This window comes from Ooceraea biroi, chromosome 8 (genome assembly GCF_003672135.1).
Source record: "Ooceraea biroi isolate clonal line C1 chromosome 8, Obir_v5.4, whole genome shotgun sequence".
Lineage (NCBI taxonomy): Eukaryota > Metazoa > Arthropoda > Insecta > Hymenoptera > Formicidae > Ooceraea > Ooceraea biroi.
In genome coordinates, this window is record NC_039513.1 from 10266129 (window position 1) to 10282916 (window position 16788).

General features: G+C 38.0%; 1 protein-coding gene across 1 annotated transcript in view; it reads right to left on the reverse strand.

Moving 5' to 3' along the window:
* Nucleotides 1–339: 339 nt before the first annotated feature.
* Nucleotides 340–16788, reverse strand: part of LOC105275562 — a 46288-nt gene continuing 29839 nt past the window's right edge. Inside the window, exons 8-21 of the mRNA XM_026972012.1 lie at nucleotides 16313–16480; nucleotides 14491–14745; nucleotides 13013–13123; nucleotides 12682–12903; nucleotides 12126–12286; nucleotides 8911–11594; nucleotides 8391–8694; nucleotides 8044–8253; nucleotides 7580–7900; nucleotides 7017–7412; nucleotides 5415–5643; nucleotides 5015–5309; nucleotides 4064–4835; nucleotides 340–3784 (exon numbers count right to left, since the gene is read on the reverse strand). Coding sequence (XP_026827813.1) covers nucleotides 3566–3784; nucleotides 4064–4835; nucleotides 5015–5309; nucleotides 5415–5643; nucleotides 7017–7412; nucleotides 7580–7900; nucleotides 8044–8253; nucleotides 8391–8694; nucleotides 8911–11594; nucleotides 12126–12286; nucleotides 12682–12903; nucleotides 13013–13123; nucleotides 14491–14745; nucleotides 16313–16480 — 6347 coding nt within the window. The 3' untranslated portion in view covers nucleotides 340–3565. The remainder of the gene's footprint in view (nucleotides 3785–4063; nucleotides 4836–5014; nucleotides 5310–5414; nucleotides 5644–7016; nucleotides 7413–7579; nucleotides 7901–8043; nucleotides 8254–8390; nucleotides 8695–8910; nucleotides 11595–12125; nucleotides 12287–12681; nucleotides 12904–13012; nucleotides 13124–14490; nucleotides 14746–16312; nucleotides 16481–16788) is intronic.

The following is a 16788-nucleotide window of genomic DNA, read 5'->3' on the forward strand; positions in this document are numbered from 1 at the left end:
TGTATAAATAAACAAATATATACATATATACACATGTTATATATAATATATATCATATTTAGTACATCATATGTCAATGACAATACTATGTACAATAGTACATCGTCGTATTAAACGTTACAATTTTCGAAAATTTGCGTTGCACAGGCTTCATTTGAGAAAATGCAATACAGTTTCGAAATTTCGATGAAATCTTCAGACTTTTTTTGAGATATATTAGCTCGTTTCTGGTAAAATCGAGCATGTATTCACAAATCTCTGATCTATTTCTATTTATAGAGATAGAAATACAAATAGAGAGTTAATTTTTATTTAGCTCTTTCTTTGTCATTTTTTTAATTTTATGTGCTCATAAACTACGATAATAGCATGGTGTTATCACGAGAAGAATTACACGATGATTTCGTGCAAAACTTTACTTTTCCTTCAAGGAAAAATGTTAAGAAAATATTGATCGACCATTTGAGAGATTATTTATTATATAGCCTTAAAAAATTCACTTTTGGTTTATATCATTTTAAGAATTACTGTGAATTAGATTGTGAAAACTTGTAGGAATTTTTAGCTTTATTCATAACACTTCGTGAAGCTTCATCGAAATCCGAAGTTTTGGCGATAAAGAATGGGAAACTACGTTTGAAGTATCAATTTTGCAACGCGTATGTCTTCGTCATTGTTCCACTAGTTATTTTGTCATACTCTCGCATAATCTCAAAACTAGCAAGCGTTTCGAGGACACAGACTCAAGTAAACGTCAATAACTAAAGATGCATAAAAACCGAACGTTAAATGGATCTTGGACACGTGTTCAAAATGTTCATCATTTCAGCATAAACGTTAATAATTTTTTTAATTTGTATCTCACACAACAAGAAGCTCGCCGCAAAAATATGGAACACGCGATTTAACTCTTCTCATAGTTTCTAGTGATATTCTCAATATCTGCAAAGATCCAAGAAGAATAAACGCGTTCGATGCTTATGTATCTCTAGTTATAACAAGTGTAAACGATGGTCAAAGTTTGATGTATTCGTCGCTGAACGAACATTACGCATTACGTCTGAATATAAAAGTCATAAGAAACTTGTCTTTTAAGACTAACCAGTTTATACGACTTAAAAAAGAAGAAGAAAATCGATATCTGTCGAATTTCTTCAGCTGAAGATCTATTTCTACAAATCAACAAGAGAAAAATCTTCTATTGATGTACAGCACCTTGTTTTGTATCACTACGCCCATTGCTACGTCCGAGCGTGTATTAGAATCTCTTTTTGCGGTATTGAAAGGAGGAAAAAAGGGGCGGAAACGAACACACTATTGAACTAATTAACGTGTCGACAGATAAAGGAAGCCATTCTTAATCTAACAAGAGGGACTCGTGACATGCGACTCGCCAATTCTTGCTTTTTCTTGCGAAGCAGTCGAAGCACGCAATTTAGTTAATTAATTTAAGTAAGTTAATTTAAATAATTTAATTAAATTAATTAAGCACGCAAACTAAATATAAAAATTAAATATTTTTTCCTTACGTAATCAGTCATATTGATCAATTGTTTCATATTTTTATTCACATTTTAACATCAAATATTTCAATTTTACTAATGAAATAAATTGTGTATATCGCTGATCAAAATCAAACTTGCGAAGCATCTGTAATTGACAAAAGCATCAGCGTTATTTATAAATACATGTAGTATCCAGGCGCCCATTAATTAGGGCTTCTATCCAATATAAACGTATTATAAAAAGAGGTCAAAATAATTTTCACTATACAATTCGCTTTTAAAGAATCGATAAATCGCATATCACAAAAAAGTTTCCCTCATAAGTACATTTTCGACTTATTATATATTAGCTCATCAAATTCTAGAGTGGAGTTTAAACTCCAGTTCTGACATGAATTAAAGTCATTTAATCTTCTTAATCAATCGGAGAGACCACTCTTATCCTCTTATTATTTTTTCAATAAAAAGTTCTCGTTATGTTATCAATGCATATTATAAACTTCCCTTGATAAGTTTTATAAAGAAAACCTGTCCGACCTCTCAACTAATTTATTGTTAATATCTCTATTTCTGCGTTGTACACTCGAATGCTTTGTCGAAATCATCGATCATTTAAATATTTAATTTTCTTGAAAGCTCTAATAGAATTAATGTTTATTTCTCGTTGCATTTGTAGATCCAAAATGTGTCTGATGGCATTACGAAGCATGCAAATACTTATTACAAAATATTAATTAACCAGTAAAATAAGATACCCCGCATTGTCATTTGTGACAGACCGTGTCACGTTTTTTACAAATTGTATCCTCAAAGAAAGACTCGAATATTATCTTTGTTTCATTTTAATAAAACTACGTCATTATATTGGCTATTCTATAATACATTCGTGCGTTGTTGCGTTAATTATAAAAACAATTGAGTATCCGAACATAAAAATAGTGTGTGTCTGTGTATACTCCCTATTTTCGTTACTTAAGTATTAAAGCATCAAACATCATTGTTACTCAGGTCACTATAACTTACGGCTTACAATTTGAATTGTATAAATTGGAATCTATCATTTTTCCAACATGATTTGTGTCAAAGAGATGCAAATGTTATATATAAGTATTATATGCACGTTCTTAAAATCGTATATTTACAATATGTACACTAAATAATTTCTTATTTCAATCATTTCGCATTAATGCCACTTGGTGTGATTATTGCATCGGTCCGACTTCCTCCGCGTTCCTCTCTTCCTACTTGCCTCTCTTCTGCTTGCGCAACATTTAAGCGTAATTACAATACAGAAATTCTCGCACAAATCGAATGGAAGAATCATTGGACGAATTGTAGGAAGAATTTTTGGACAAGGCACAAGTATTGCTTGTTATGAAGATTTAAAGTTGCAGATTACAAAATTTATCAATTTTTCTCTTCCAAGAATATCGCACGTTTAACGTTTAACGTTTCATTACAATCGAGGATTTATCACAATCGAAAAACATTTCTATGCTGAAGAGTATTTTAAGAAATATACAAAATAAAGCAGCATTGAAATAATTATTATTAATTTATTAATATATTAGTTTATTTGTCTTATATAATTATTAAAATTTATCATTAAATAATAAACATCAAAAACAGTTAACGTCAAGCAGTAGAAATTAGAACACAGCAATATTGACAGTATCAGACAATGACCAAACAGAGTTTAGTAACAATAAATGCTCTGTTCCAAAATTCGAATGTCCCTACAAATGTCTCGTGAATGCTTATAAAAGTAATGCTTGTGCCTTGTGGTTTAGTGCGAGCTCTCGCAACAAGTAGCGTGTGTATAATAATGCAATAAACATTTTTCATCATTGCAATAAAATGGTTGCATCATTATTATATACACTTTCTGCGTATTACGTTTTTCTACGCTTGAGTAGATCCAAATCGTTCCATTCATAGACTATAAGAAGAGAGTCGTCCATTTAAATAATTTAAATAGTTATAATGTCGAAATTTCGCAGAATGTTGGCTGATCGTAATTAAGCAATTCCAGTTAGCTTAATCGTCAGCTTAAGCTGTTCTCATATCCTCGGGATGACTTTGACGTTCTCCGCATATTTCACTAATGGATGCTTGTAAGAGCCGGCAAGGTAGTACAGATCGTTGCTCTCGCCTATGTTGTCTTTGTACGGCTCCAATTGCAGCTTCTCTGTGTATTCTTGGAGAGACAGTATCTGTACTTTGTGAGAGATCGTCTGCACGTCATTCCGATCAATGTGCGACGATTCGAACAGCCCGTTCTGTGTATGATAAATGATCATTTATTTTTATTTTCACATTTACTAATATACAAGAGAAATATAAAGTAATTATTCTTTGTGATTTCTGAACATTCAAATATAATGCACAACATTTGAATATTTTATTATTTGCATTCCGAATCGAAGTTTTAAAAAAATCTCTAGTTTTTAACTTGAACGTGAGTAATAGTTATAAAAAATAATACTGACTCTATTTTAATATTTAATATTTCTTTAAGGACAAATTCATATAAAGTTGATATAAAAATGAAGAATTACCGGTGGGTCTAGATTACAAGGTGGTCGTAGCTCGTCGGGGTGGTAAAACCAGTTGACTTTAACCCACTTCTTCGAATTGTGGGCTTCCCAGAATGTCTGAATTTTACCGATGTAAGGCTTTACCGATTTTTGCGAATCTGAGATGAACAGCACACTATCGCCTATCGATATCGTCTCTTCACCACTCTGGATCGACTGGAAGTACTTCTTTCCGCAGTGCTTGCGAGCTTTGGACGACCACTCCCACATGTGCGTGTTGGGTAGAAATGGAGTTATTTTAGAATGGTCACGACTGGTCGAAGGGCGACTTGATGAAGTTCGACTCGTTGAAGCACGGTTTGTCGAAGTGCCACTCGTTGAGGGTGTTGTCTGCGCTTTCCTCTTCTTCTTGGCTGGCTCCGGCGATTCTTCAGATTCGTTTTGAACTTTATCCTCGTCGTCCTCATGGGCCAATTCTGGCGATTCTTCAAACTCCATTTGTACCTCGTCATCTTCTTGAACGGATTGCGACTGCTCCTCGTTCTCTGTCTGAGCCTCGTCGTCTTCTTGGATGGATTGTGATAGTGCCTCACTTTGTTCTGTCTGAGCTTCGTTATTCTCCTGGATTGGTGTTTCCTCCGATGTTTCCTCAGGCTCGAACTGAACTTCATCGTCTTCCTCGGATGGTATCCTCTCCTCCTCGGCAGCAGGAAAACCTTCATATTCTCGACATACACTCGGCAGATTTTCAACCGCTTCTCCTTCATTCCTTTGCTCCCGGCTGCTTTCTCCGCTGTTAAAAAATATTTCGATATTCCTGAAGGCAGGCTCAGAGTGACAAAATTCGAGTAATTTGTTTAGTTCGTTAAACTTCTTCGATAAACAATTGATTACAAGACGATTTTTTCTTTATCTTCTGGCATAATATATAAATCACATGTACGATAGAAAGTAGTGATAGTGTATACATACCTTGTATTACTCTCACTTAGGCCACCATGACGTCTGTGTTTATGCTTTCGATGTTTCTTGTGCTTACGTCTTCGATGTTCCTTATAAGACTTGCGTTTTCTATGTTTTTTCTTTCTGTGCACTTCGCCGCTTTCGTTGGAATCCGTCGATTCTTGATTGGAACCGTAATGACACAAGTCGAAAGGATGCTGGCATTTTGACAAACCTTCATGATCGCTCGTGGAACGCTTGTCATCCGATGAAGACATTTGTCGCCGTCGTTTGCCCAATGAAAGCAAAGGATTCGGATCGTATTCTGCAAGTAACGACAACAGTGAACGCTATATTATTGTGACAAGAGTAAGACCTCGTGGGAAAAACAACGAAGAATTTGAAAGATACATATATACAAGACACATGCCTACGACAGGATAATTGGGCTGTAACAATCTGATGTCGTCCAATCTGATTCTACCGCTATCTCCATCATCGAATTCTACAGTAACGAATTTCTCGTCCAGTTTCGGATCGGGTTCGATCGGGTCCACGGAGGTTCCCGGATACAAACACCTATACTGTTGACTCCAGTACGCGCACAGTCTGGTACCAGATGGTAATTCTTTCGTCGAGCTTGGACACACCTCCACGATCTGCAGGAATAAACAAGTTCTTACTCTTTGAAATTAAATTAACAATAAGAAAAGCATCCTTCTTTTAAATTGTTCTCTAATCTTCGAAATGGATAATAAGTAATAAATATTCAACAAATTGTCGTATGTCAATGAAAAAGTGAAAAAGATTACAAAGATTGCAAAATATTTTTATATTCAAAGTTATTGCTCTCTTGAACATATGAAAAAAATTCATAAACATTTCGAACGCAGATAAAATGTTATCGGTGTATGTTGTATCCGAAAATCGCGTTTTTGTACGATCTTTGGACATAATAAATAATACTTAAACGATTTGTGTGACAGCATATTTTGTAATTTTGTAATCTAATAAATCGATAATATCCTAAAACTACCGATAATAATTTCAAAAGCCGATTCAAGAAATTTCGACTCTGTTACTAATGAACTTTAATCGCTTTCCATTTAAAAACTATTATAGCTTCGACTTTTGTATTAAAATTTTTTGTCTTGCAATATTCCGTATCTGTGCTTAAAATTATTATCGGTAATGTTGGAATATCCTGTATATAAATATCATCTAGATTTTATTACATGCAAGTCTCTACATACGCGAACTAATAAAAAGTCTTGCTTTACGCTCTTTACTCGCTTCTGCACGAATAATTCTTTTTATATCGGAATTTTTTGGACATTCTGTATTTCAGTATTTATTTGAAAATTACCTTAAAGAAAAAGATCGATTCCTATGCTTCCATTCTTAATTTTGGTATAAAAAAATCATTCCAATTTGCAAAAATATTATTCTGTTTGTCAAACCTTATCATCAAACATTTTGTATATATTACTTTATATGTGCAAATAAATGTAATTATATTTTATTAATTTGATTCGTGATATTAAATAATTGCTTTTTATTCTTTAAGCAATATTTCTGATTATACTCATATTTCTTAAACAGCTCGATTTAATCTGGAATTCTAAAATTTTCTGCATTCATGTCAATCAATGCATAGACTACACCACATGTTCCATATATTTGATCTTTCATGCTTTAACGTGTTGTCTTTGAATTTCTTGTAATGAGTTTTGTGTGTATACATCAGAGTTGCCAGGATTCATGTATACGTCCGTCCACAATGATTAAATATTGATGATAATGAAATAACGTCAAACGTCATAAACATGAGTGTATGTGTTCAATTTGCGTTTGTTAAATTTGGATCTAGTGTAACGGATCTTGTAATCAGTATCTATTTCGTTTGGATTCTGTTTCATTCGGATCTGTAACATAAAAATGTGTCTCGTCGTCAAACAATAAGATTGAATCAAGATTGATCAGTGAAATCGATTCTGTCGAAGTCTGATGTAAGCCTCGTTCATGTCATTACCGCATCTTTCAAGATCTCTTCTCTGGAGTGGATATGCGGTCTGTTCCCGCGTTCGCCATCCAAAGTGATGGCGTAAACATCAGGCGCTTGCACGGCACTTAGTCTACCCGCATAAAACAGGCCCCCCATCGCCATGAGGACGCGCAGTTGATCAATCGCCAGATGTGCGGCTGTCAGCTTGCATCGGCTGACGATGTTTTCAGTGCTTCTCGCCATCACAGCAGCAGCCTTCGCGCACTGCTTGCACTCCGTGGACCTGCGGTGTTTGGATTCCTTCCGATCGCGATTCGGCGACTGCGATGAACTGGACTTGCGCTTCTTCTTCTTCTTTGGCTTCTCGTGCCGCGACTTCTCCGCTTTCTTCTCTGATCGTTCTACCACGTCCGCCGGTGGCTCCTAGAATTGAGAAATGTTTGTCGTATTTGTTATCTCATTCTTTAATTTATTGATCTTGTGTGTCTGTGTCGAAAGTACAGTTTTATCTAATCCTAAATCCAATTTTTTAATTTATAACTTAATTAAATTCCTACTAATTCTTTTTGATAGATTTACGTCTTTATTACCTTGACGGAGGATTCTTGAACGAGGAATTCCTTGAGTGGAATGCTCTCGGGCGCTATCGTATCGTTTTCGTCATCTTCCCAATTTTTCACTTTCACTTCCGCTTTTAACTTCGGTTTTACTTTAGCACTGTGTTTCTCAAGTTTCACTTCTTGGCTCAACTTCGCTTTCTCGGCGATGATGGAACTGATTACGTTTTTGTTGTGTAGTGGAGTTTGTTTCGCCGGTTTCGTCTTTGCTTTCGGGACCTTTTGCGTTTTCGGAGGAGATACTCCGGTTTTGAATGGTAACGGCGTATAGCCGGTTTTGTTATTTATGTATTGCTGAAAATAAAAATAATTGTGTATGAAACTGTATAAGAATAATACACAATAGCACGCAAATATTCAGTATTTTGATTTCCTAAAAGATTCTCGTAAATTGATGTAAATTTATTAGAATGAATCTTTGCGAAGAAGCAATTTACCTTCGTTTGTAGATGTCTATTTTTCGAGGACAACACGTAACCCACTAGAGAACTTTTACTCTTCGGTTTCTTAGCGACGATTGTCTCCGTCAAATGCCTCGCACCGCCCGAAGTACACGTGAGCTTCCTCGGTCGGCCTACTTTCCTCTTTTTAGAAGCAGAAGTCGAGCTTGCGATAGTAGGCACCGGTGACGATGTATCATAGCCCAACTAATAGATACAACATTAACATGTTCGATTTGATCAAGAAACATATTTTTGCGTTAATATTATAATATGATGTAAACTGCATAAAATTATTCAAAGTCTATCAACAGAGATAATCTTATGAGATCCATCATACGTACCGTTCCCGTACTTTTTTCGTCATCTTCTGGCACTACCTTGCTGGAAGTAGGTAATACCGTAATTGGCGACGTCACCGACGGCACTGATATCGGGATGCTAGGTATACTATCCAACAGCTTTATGTGACTCCTTGGCTCGCCGAGTTTGACGAGATTCACGTTACATCTTGGCATATTTAGGACGGCTGAAGCTAATGGTGGAGATGCGCCATCCGGTGAACTCGGTGATCTCGTCGGTGATTTTTGTAAAGGAGAGCTTATGAGATCCAATGCAGGTGGCGATGATAGTGTTCCATGATCAGAACTGAAGAAAAACAATCATGAGTGAATAAATTATTTGGATATATAAAATCAGAATATAAAATTGGTGTGTAAAACACGCTATTGTTAACATTAAAACATCTAATTTAAAATGTACGTTTGTTTTCGTAGGAGAATAAATAATTAAAAATAATAATTTGTAAAATAATTAAAAATGATATCTGGATATTGTATTTATTGCATTTCGATTCAAGCTTACCTAACAGAAGAATGGCTCTTCTTCCGCATTCTGCCGACGTTCTTTTTGTCGTCCTTCTTAGGAGTTAGCTTAGAGAGCTCCTTCTGTTTCTCTCTATATTGTCTTTGTATATCGGCCATTCTGACTCGCATATCGAGCTCAGTAGCGTTCATATTTGGCCAGTCATCGTCATTATCACGATTACTCTTCTTGGCTATGAATTTCTTTGCCTCCGATTTCGTTCGGGCATTTTTATAATCGTGATTATCTTTCTCTTCGATACTTTTACGTTTTTTATTCTCAAGTTCGTAATTTTTTGCCTCTCCGGATAAAACCTTTGTTTCAACGAACACTTCGCCTTCCGAATCCGAGAGATTGTTGTCTTTGGCGACATTATCGTAAGTTTGTAACTCATCATGTGTTTCATCTGAAGAAGCATGAACATTTGTAAGTTTTATGCTACATTTGTGGGAGTAACTATTTTGATCGTTTCCATCGACAGGCTGCTCTTTTGAATCAACAATTTTTCCACCATCGATGTTACCAATTTCTTCCTCGGGAAAATCAATGTGACGTTTGGTGGTTTCCTTCAATTTTAAAAGACATTCTTTTTGCTGTGTCTGTATATCACGAAGAGTCCTGCTCTTTATAACTTCTTGATAGTTTAGGGAAGCATTATCGGTCTCTTCGCGATCGTAAAATTTCAATCGCTTAGAGTAATGTCTCTCGCTCTCCAGATGTTTTCTCTTATTCCCGTCTTTTTCAGAACAGCCGCCTCTGCCGAGATCTAGCAACAATCTGCCGGCATCTGAGATTTCTTCAGCACTTTCTGAAGGAATTGATTTTGGAGGCGTCTTATCGTCTACTTTCATAATTTGTTCAGCCAGAGCACAGAGTAAGCCAAGTCGGTTGCCAACGTTGTTGTTATTTTCGCTCTGTGGACTGATTATCGGCGATTTCTCGATGTCCGTGTCCATTTGCAAATGTTCCGGTTGACCAACTCGTTGCTCCAGCTGCTCGATGCTATTCGACAGTAATTCGAGACCGCTCACATCGATGGCTAGTTTTTGCCTCTGAGTTTTGAGCTTTATTTCTGAAGATGCGTCTTCAACGGAGTTATATTTAGTTATATTAGTCGTGTGGAGTTTCCCGTGTGGAGGCTGCACCTCACAACGCCAGCGAAGAGCAGTCTTGGGCTTGACGTAGGCGGTAACGTCACACGAAAGGTTTCCTTCATTCTTGGCGAATACCTTCTTATCCTCTGGCTTGATGTTATTGTTGTTACTCCTGCTATCATTATTATTGTCACTAAGCAGGCATTCGCCAGATGTGTCGCACTTGCTACTGCTCAACGAGTGCCTGTCTTCGTCCGGATCCTCCATATGAGGCGTGAACGGTCTCGATTGATCGTGCACATGTTGCTCCGTCATTGCAATCTGCGAAGAAGATACTTCAGTGTCGATGCTATTTTCCATCGAGGTCTGACAGGACCTCAAAAAATGTAGCTTTTTCGGGATCGTCTCGAATTGTCTCTTCGATTTGACGTTTTCCACGCTCGATCCCTCCGCGGATTCCTCGATCTTGTGAGAGACGGTCAACGAGGCTTCCTGCAGAGCAGCCGCTGCATTCTTCTTCAGCTTCTCCACCACATTCTCGATACCTGGATAATGAGATTTTTCCGTCGAGTGCCTTTTAGTCACTTCTAGTGATAATTTTTCACAATTGGGCCTGGCTCTTTCACTGGTTGACGTCGGCTCGCACTGCGATGATTCATAGCATGTTTCGTAGCAGTTGTCGTCAGCCTCTTGCTTGATGACCACTTGTTGCATCTCCTGATCGTCGCAATCAATATTGGGCATGTCGAAGGACTTCACCGTGATTTGAGGCCGGGTCTCGCTATTCGTGGAAACGTTTCGATTCTTATCACAGCTTTCGCAGTTGACTTTTGACGATTCTGTAGAATCAGCGACGTTCGGTTTCGCTTGATTGAAGATCGATGGTTCCGTCTTGGAGCACACTGGTCGGTGGGTTTCGATGTTCTCCGAAGTATTGATAGTCTTTGATTCGATCTCTATTTTTTCTTGAATTTTAGACTCTTGTACGTTGTCCTCGTCTTTGAAGTAATTGTCTTGATGATCATCTCTTCTCCTCGCGAAGAACTCGAGGTTCTCGTGGAAGCTATCACAATTCTCTTCGGTGATTTCTATTATCCTAGCGCCAATTCTGTTGTTTCTGCTGCAAGTAGGTACTTTTTCGTCCTTGAAACTTTCCTCGTCAACTCGAGCGTCATGCTCGATCGACCTGACGATATTTCTGCTATCTTTCGCTGAAAACTTGGCGCAATCAGCCATGTTGATGATTGTATTCTCCGCTTTATCGACCTTGGCGACGATGCCACAGGCGGTTGGATTCATCGTAGTCGTGGTTGTTGTGATCCTGACAACGTTACAGATCCTCTCCGTCGGCGATGCCACGATCTCGAAATTCGCAGCAGTCAAATTTGTTCCTCCAGGCGAGGATGCAACTTGGCAGGGACTTAGATTTTGCTCCTGTTTCACGAACGGTTCCTGCTTCTGCTCCTCAGCATCCTCGGGCGCGTCGGTCTGATTTGAAGCATCCTGGACTCCAAACGACGGTGGCTCGATAGCATGCACCGTTGTCGGTATCTCCGGAGGTGGTGTCAGATACGAAACTGGTGACGTGGCCTGCGTAGGAAAGAAGTTTGTTTTTACATTTTAGAAGCTTCCAAAATTTTAACATTTTCCTCATTTCTGTCATTAAAGTTCTGTTTTTTTTCTCTTTACAATATTTTATAAGCAGTCACCATGAATAAAGAATGCCGACAATGTCTCTCACTTTTGCAATTTTATAACAACAGCATTCTCTACTGCTTCTCAACAATCGATTATTGTTCTTTACAAATATCACATATATGTTTTACATAAGCAAAACTAAAAGAGAGAGATCTGCAGATTCGCGGAGAACGGAGCAGAAGGGGACAGACGAGTGGGAGTGTGGAGGTAATTACGTCAAGCTCCGGGCGCGGTCCAGCCATTCGCATAACGTGGAAACGTTGTGGCACGTTGTATTAATCATGGACAAACCCGATTTGCATCACTATCTGCATAGATATTGCGCCGGCCGGCCGGCCGGCCGCGTAATAATTCGCGTGGCACATACCGCGCTTCGGCATAGGTGCGCGCCATTTAAACCTGGTGAAAGGTGATAGTACGTACCTGCGACCTGCAGTGCGTGGTAGGCTCGGCCTGACTGATTTGCACTAACGCCGGCGCTTGGGGATAATAATGCAGCGTGGTGACCAGAGCTGCGTCCGGTACCAAAGCGCCTGTCACGGATGTCATGGTCTGCAAGGCAGTTTTTGACGATTCGGTGGACGCTGTGAATAATCAAGGCGCATCGTTAACATGACGATATAACGTGCGAAATATACACAGTGAGAAATTTATCATGTTCCGTAACATCTAACTACGCCACTCGATCCAATCTCGCTTTCTAGAAATTTAGAAGAATCTTGCATGCTTTTCTTCATCGCAAGTCAAATGGTCTACGTTCGTATATTCCTAAGAGAATCTTTTCAAAACAATTTCAGAAAGTAGAGCGATTTGATTATTGAAAAATAAAGCAGAATGTTCGACTAAAATATTTTCTTCTAAAGTGTTTCTTCCTAATACATTGTTAGACTGTAGGAATTTTTTTAAAAGAAGCTATTTTGCATTCTTCCAATCTTCTTTTTTCCTTTTTTTACTAAAAGAATTACATAATTCTACTTACAAATTATGGTAGTTGGACTGTTGCTGCATTCTGTCTCAATCTTCACTATTGGTAGCGTACTTTGTTGCTTCCTTTTGTTTTCAGTCAATACCAATCGCGCACCACCAATATCACCCAAAAGCTGTATCGAGGGTGGCGGGGGTGGCAGCAAAAGTGGCGGCGGTGCGACATTATTGCTGTGGTTCGAATAATTCGGCCACACTACTGCCTGCTGCATTTGTTCTGTCGAAAGAAAAGACAATGTAAAATTAGTCTTCATTACGAAGAGTTCGATGTTGAGTGAGAACATTCGAATTGAGCTCCGAATTTAATTTCCGAAATATTACGTTACCCGCAGAGTGAATCAGTAGAATGTGTCCGGTCGTTGGATCGCGGACTAGCTGCAATCCACCTTGCAGACCTGAACTCATCTGTGGAAAACCAACCGGCTCCGTTGGCATCGCTGCACAAATCAGATCAATTCTTTATCTTTTCTGAATTTGTGCATTAATAATTTATGTATTAATAATATATTAATAACATATTAATGTACAAGTTCTGCTTCATTTATTTCATTGCTTTGAATTGCACATATAATTATATAAAATATGCATCTGAAAGCACAATAACTCGAATGATATAAAATACCAGGAAACATATGTATGAGTAATTGAATCTTCCCATCGCCTAGAAGTAGTCATTCTCGTTACAATTTTGGATCTTGACACAGAACGGTAAAGCGATTTCTACTACTACTACTACTAGTTAAATATTAAAAAAGTTAATAAAAAATTGGTCGATCTTGAGATTTGTACGAACATCTCCACGCGCGAATTTTCGTCTATATTCGAACGTTTGTCAAGTAACGAATTAAATTAAACTGGTATAAGTGAATGATTTACGTGGTGCGAAAATACGCGCGCGAGCAGCAGAGCAGGCAGGCAATGTAGTTCAACGTTATTTGGATAAATGTCACTCGGTCAGCGAAGCCGGGGAGGTCAGCGCGAGGGGTGAATTCGATCCGAAATTGTATAGGGTCGCTCGTTAGTGGCCCAGTTAATTCCTCGTACCGATAGATGTGCGTGATACGCGTCACGAGGTGTTAATTAATTCGAACTTTTGTACAACGACACGGATGCGTTTTACGTTTCCAAACGCGGATATTATGCAAATTATTCGCGTTTCGCGCGAGTATGCTATACTTTTTTACTTCTTAATTCTGTTTTTCTATGCTTGCTACTATTGCTAAGTTTTACCTCTGTAAATAATTAATTGCGGAATGATAGTACACAGTTATCACTGTTATCAGTTAATTAACGTTAATGGAATTTTATATTCTAACTGTTTCAACATAATCCAAATTGAAAAATGCGAATTCTCTCACAAGTTTACAATTTTTCACGTGTGAAATTTCTCTAATTGCCATTTTAATTCTTAAACGTTGACACAATTAATACCGCTGAAAGATTCTCATAAAAATGTAAATGTCAATAACCAAGTATTAATACAAATGAGATATTTCTTCGCACATATTATCGACATTTAACGCAATAATTGTTAGACGTAACTTGACGTTACGGGAGCATGCTAAGGTATACTTAAGAGTCATTTAAAAATTTAATTATTCGTTCAATAGATCAATAGGACAACTGCTACAGAATGACTGAATATTGTTGGCACAGTTCAGATTTCAGCTATTTTGGGCAGAGATTCTGCTCGGTCATAGATATTTTTTGTTTTTTATCATCAATTCAGCAGCTTGAGGTGGTGATTCTCTGTACGTTTACTCATTATTACTCTTATAACGAGATTCACCCCTGGAATACCCACCTGCAGCCGCTGTAGCCGGGTACTGCCACAGCGTGGGCGGCCACGTAGCGGCGGCCGCGTCGGTCGCGGCTGCCGGTGCGCCGCCGATGCTGCCCAGGGTGGAATTCAGGCTGGAATTTAGACTGGAATTCAGGCTCAGCGAGGGCGCGAGCGCCCCGGAGGGAATGGCAGCGAGGTGGGCCGCACGATCCTCCCCTCCAGGCCCTCCGCAGTGCACTAGGGTGGTGCCGCCTACCGCCATGGCCGTGCTGGAACCTACAACGGACCCAGTTTGTTTCATCAGGGTTCAACCACTGTGAACGATGGAGATCGAATGAAACAACCGTCAGCGGCTGGAACTCCTAAGTCACGAGCGAATCGTTCCCTTCCCTCCCCCTCTCCATAAAATGATAACGAAAGCGAGCGATCATAGATGCATATCGGCGCAGAATATTTGAAATTCAATGAATATCGGCTGTATCGTGCGGGACTTTAGGCCTTTTTAGGTTCACTTTGCAAAATAGGGTTTTTAACAGTGAGATTTCTGCGGATTTTAAAATAAAAAAATATTTTTGCATATATCATGCATCGTTGTAAAAGATAAATGTAAAAGTGCCCGAATCAAGATACACGAAGGTATTATAGATTCGCGTTCTTGTACCGATGTGTGGAATCTGTGAAAAAAGAGAGGCTAAACTAAAATTGAAAAAAATCACCAACTAGAAATTCGTATTGTTGAAATCTGCGCAAAACTGTACGTTCTCTTTCGCCAATGGCGTCATTTTCGAGGAAATATCGTCGTAAAAATAATAGCCTCCGAGCTACACTAATGACGGCGATATTCTTCCGCAATAAATTACGTTGAAGGCGCGAAACAATGCAGTAAGCAAATCATTTCTCAATGTTGATATTGAAAGCGATAAGCAGACACGAGGAAAGTTTAGTTAGGGAAGGATTACATCGATTTTGAGATTATTCACGTACGTAAATTAAATTTTCGACATAAGCCAGCAAATCTAAGCGAGCTCTCTTTAATATTGGCTTTAGGAGTACTGATGCAAGTTGCATGCTCTCGCGCCACGACACACATGCCGTATAATTAGACCTCATACATTGCATGTGCAATTAAAAAGCATACTCAGAAAGAGTGATATCTTTTAAAAGATATTTTAAGAAAAATGTTAATATTTCCCCGTGTGAACTTGCTACTTAAAACATGACATCTTCACCATATCGCTTCTATAGCTTCAAATCTACATCGATAGATGGCATACTCGCGCAAAAAATTGAACATTAAATGCTTTATCAACGTGAAAGAACGACAAAACTAGAATTTATATTAAATGTAGCATCTGCCCGATCGAGCAGTTAAAACACAATTGCAACCATTGCACACATTCATCGAACTTCGATTCACAATTCGATCACGTAACAATCTTTCAAATATTCGATGTTATCCTTTTACGAAGATCAATATTGTGAGATTATTGAAATATAAATTACATTTGATAAAAATTAGATATTGCAACATAAATGACAAATGCGAATGCCATTTTCATAAATGTGAGATATTAACAAGTTACGCTTTTGCAAAGATATTATTTATCTCATTTATTATATGTTTCGCATTGCTTTGTTGTATTCTTCTCTCTTTTTCTCCGTCTCTTCCCATTTCTCTCACAAAAATATAATTTTGTTTACTACGCACGCTGGTGTTATTAAGTCACGTTGCGTTACGAAAAAATTCAGATCCCAATGCTATCATTTGTGGTTCTGTCCATAGAATCCATAGAAAGGAAGTTTTATAATTTTAAAGAATAGAAATTTCCGCGTGGGGACTCACCTAGGGTGTCCGGCTGGAAATGATGATAACTTGTCGCGTGATGCGATGTGTGATGACTTAAGGATACATTGCGCATAGACGTCGAAGTCTCCTGATGCTGTAATCGTTGCCTCGCCACAGCAATGCCAACCGGTATGCCACCGGACCCCGCATTAGAAACCACTATGCCTGAAACGATTAAACAAATCGCGTGTGAATCGCGCAATCCGGCGAAGGAAGGTTGCGGTATTACTTGGTATAATTTTTCATCGTAAAATCGCATTATGATCACGAACACATAAACGTGATCCTATATGTTAAAAATAGGAATTTCGAGTAATAATAACGATAAAGAAAATCTCTTATAAGTTTGATCAAATATACAAATTGTTCCTGAATTTTAGTATCCGATTTTATATTGTATTTTTAGATAGAAATCAGAAAGAGGAGCTTTTTAGTCATCGAATACGAAAAATTAGGGAGGAAGAACCGATGTC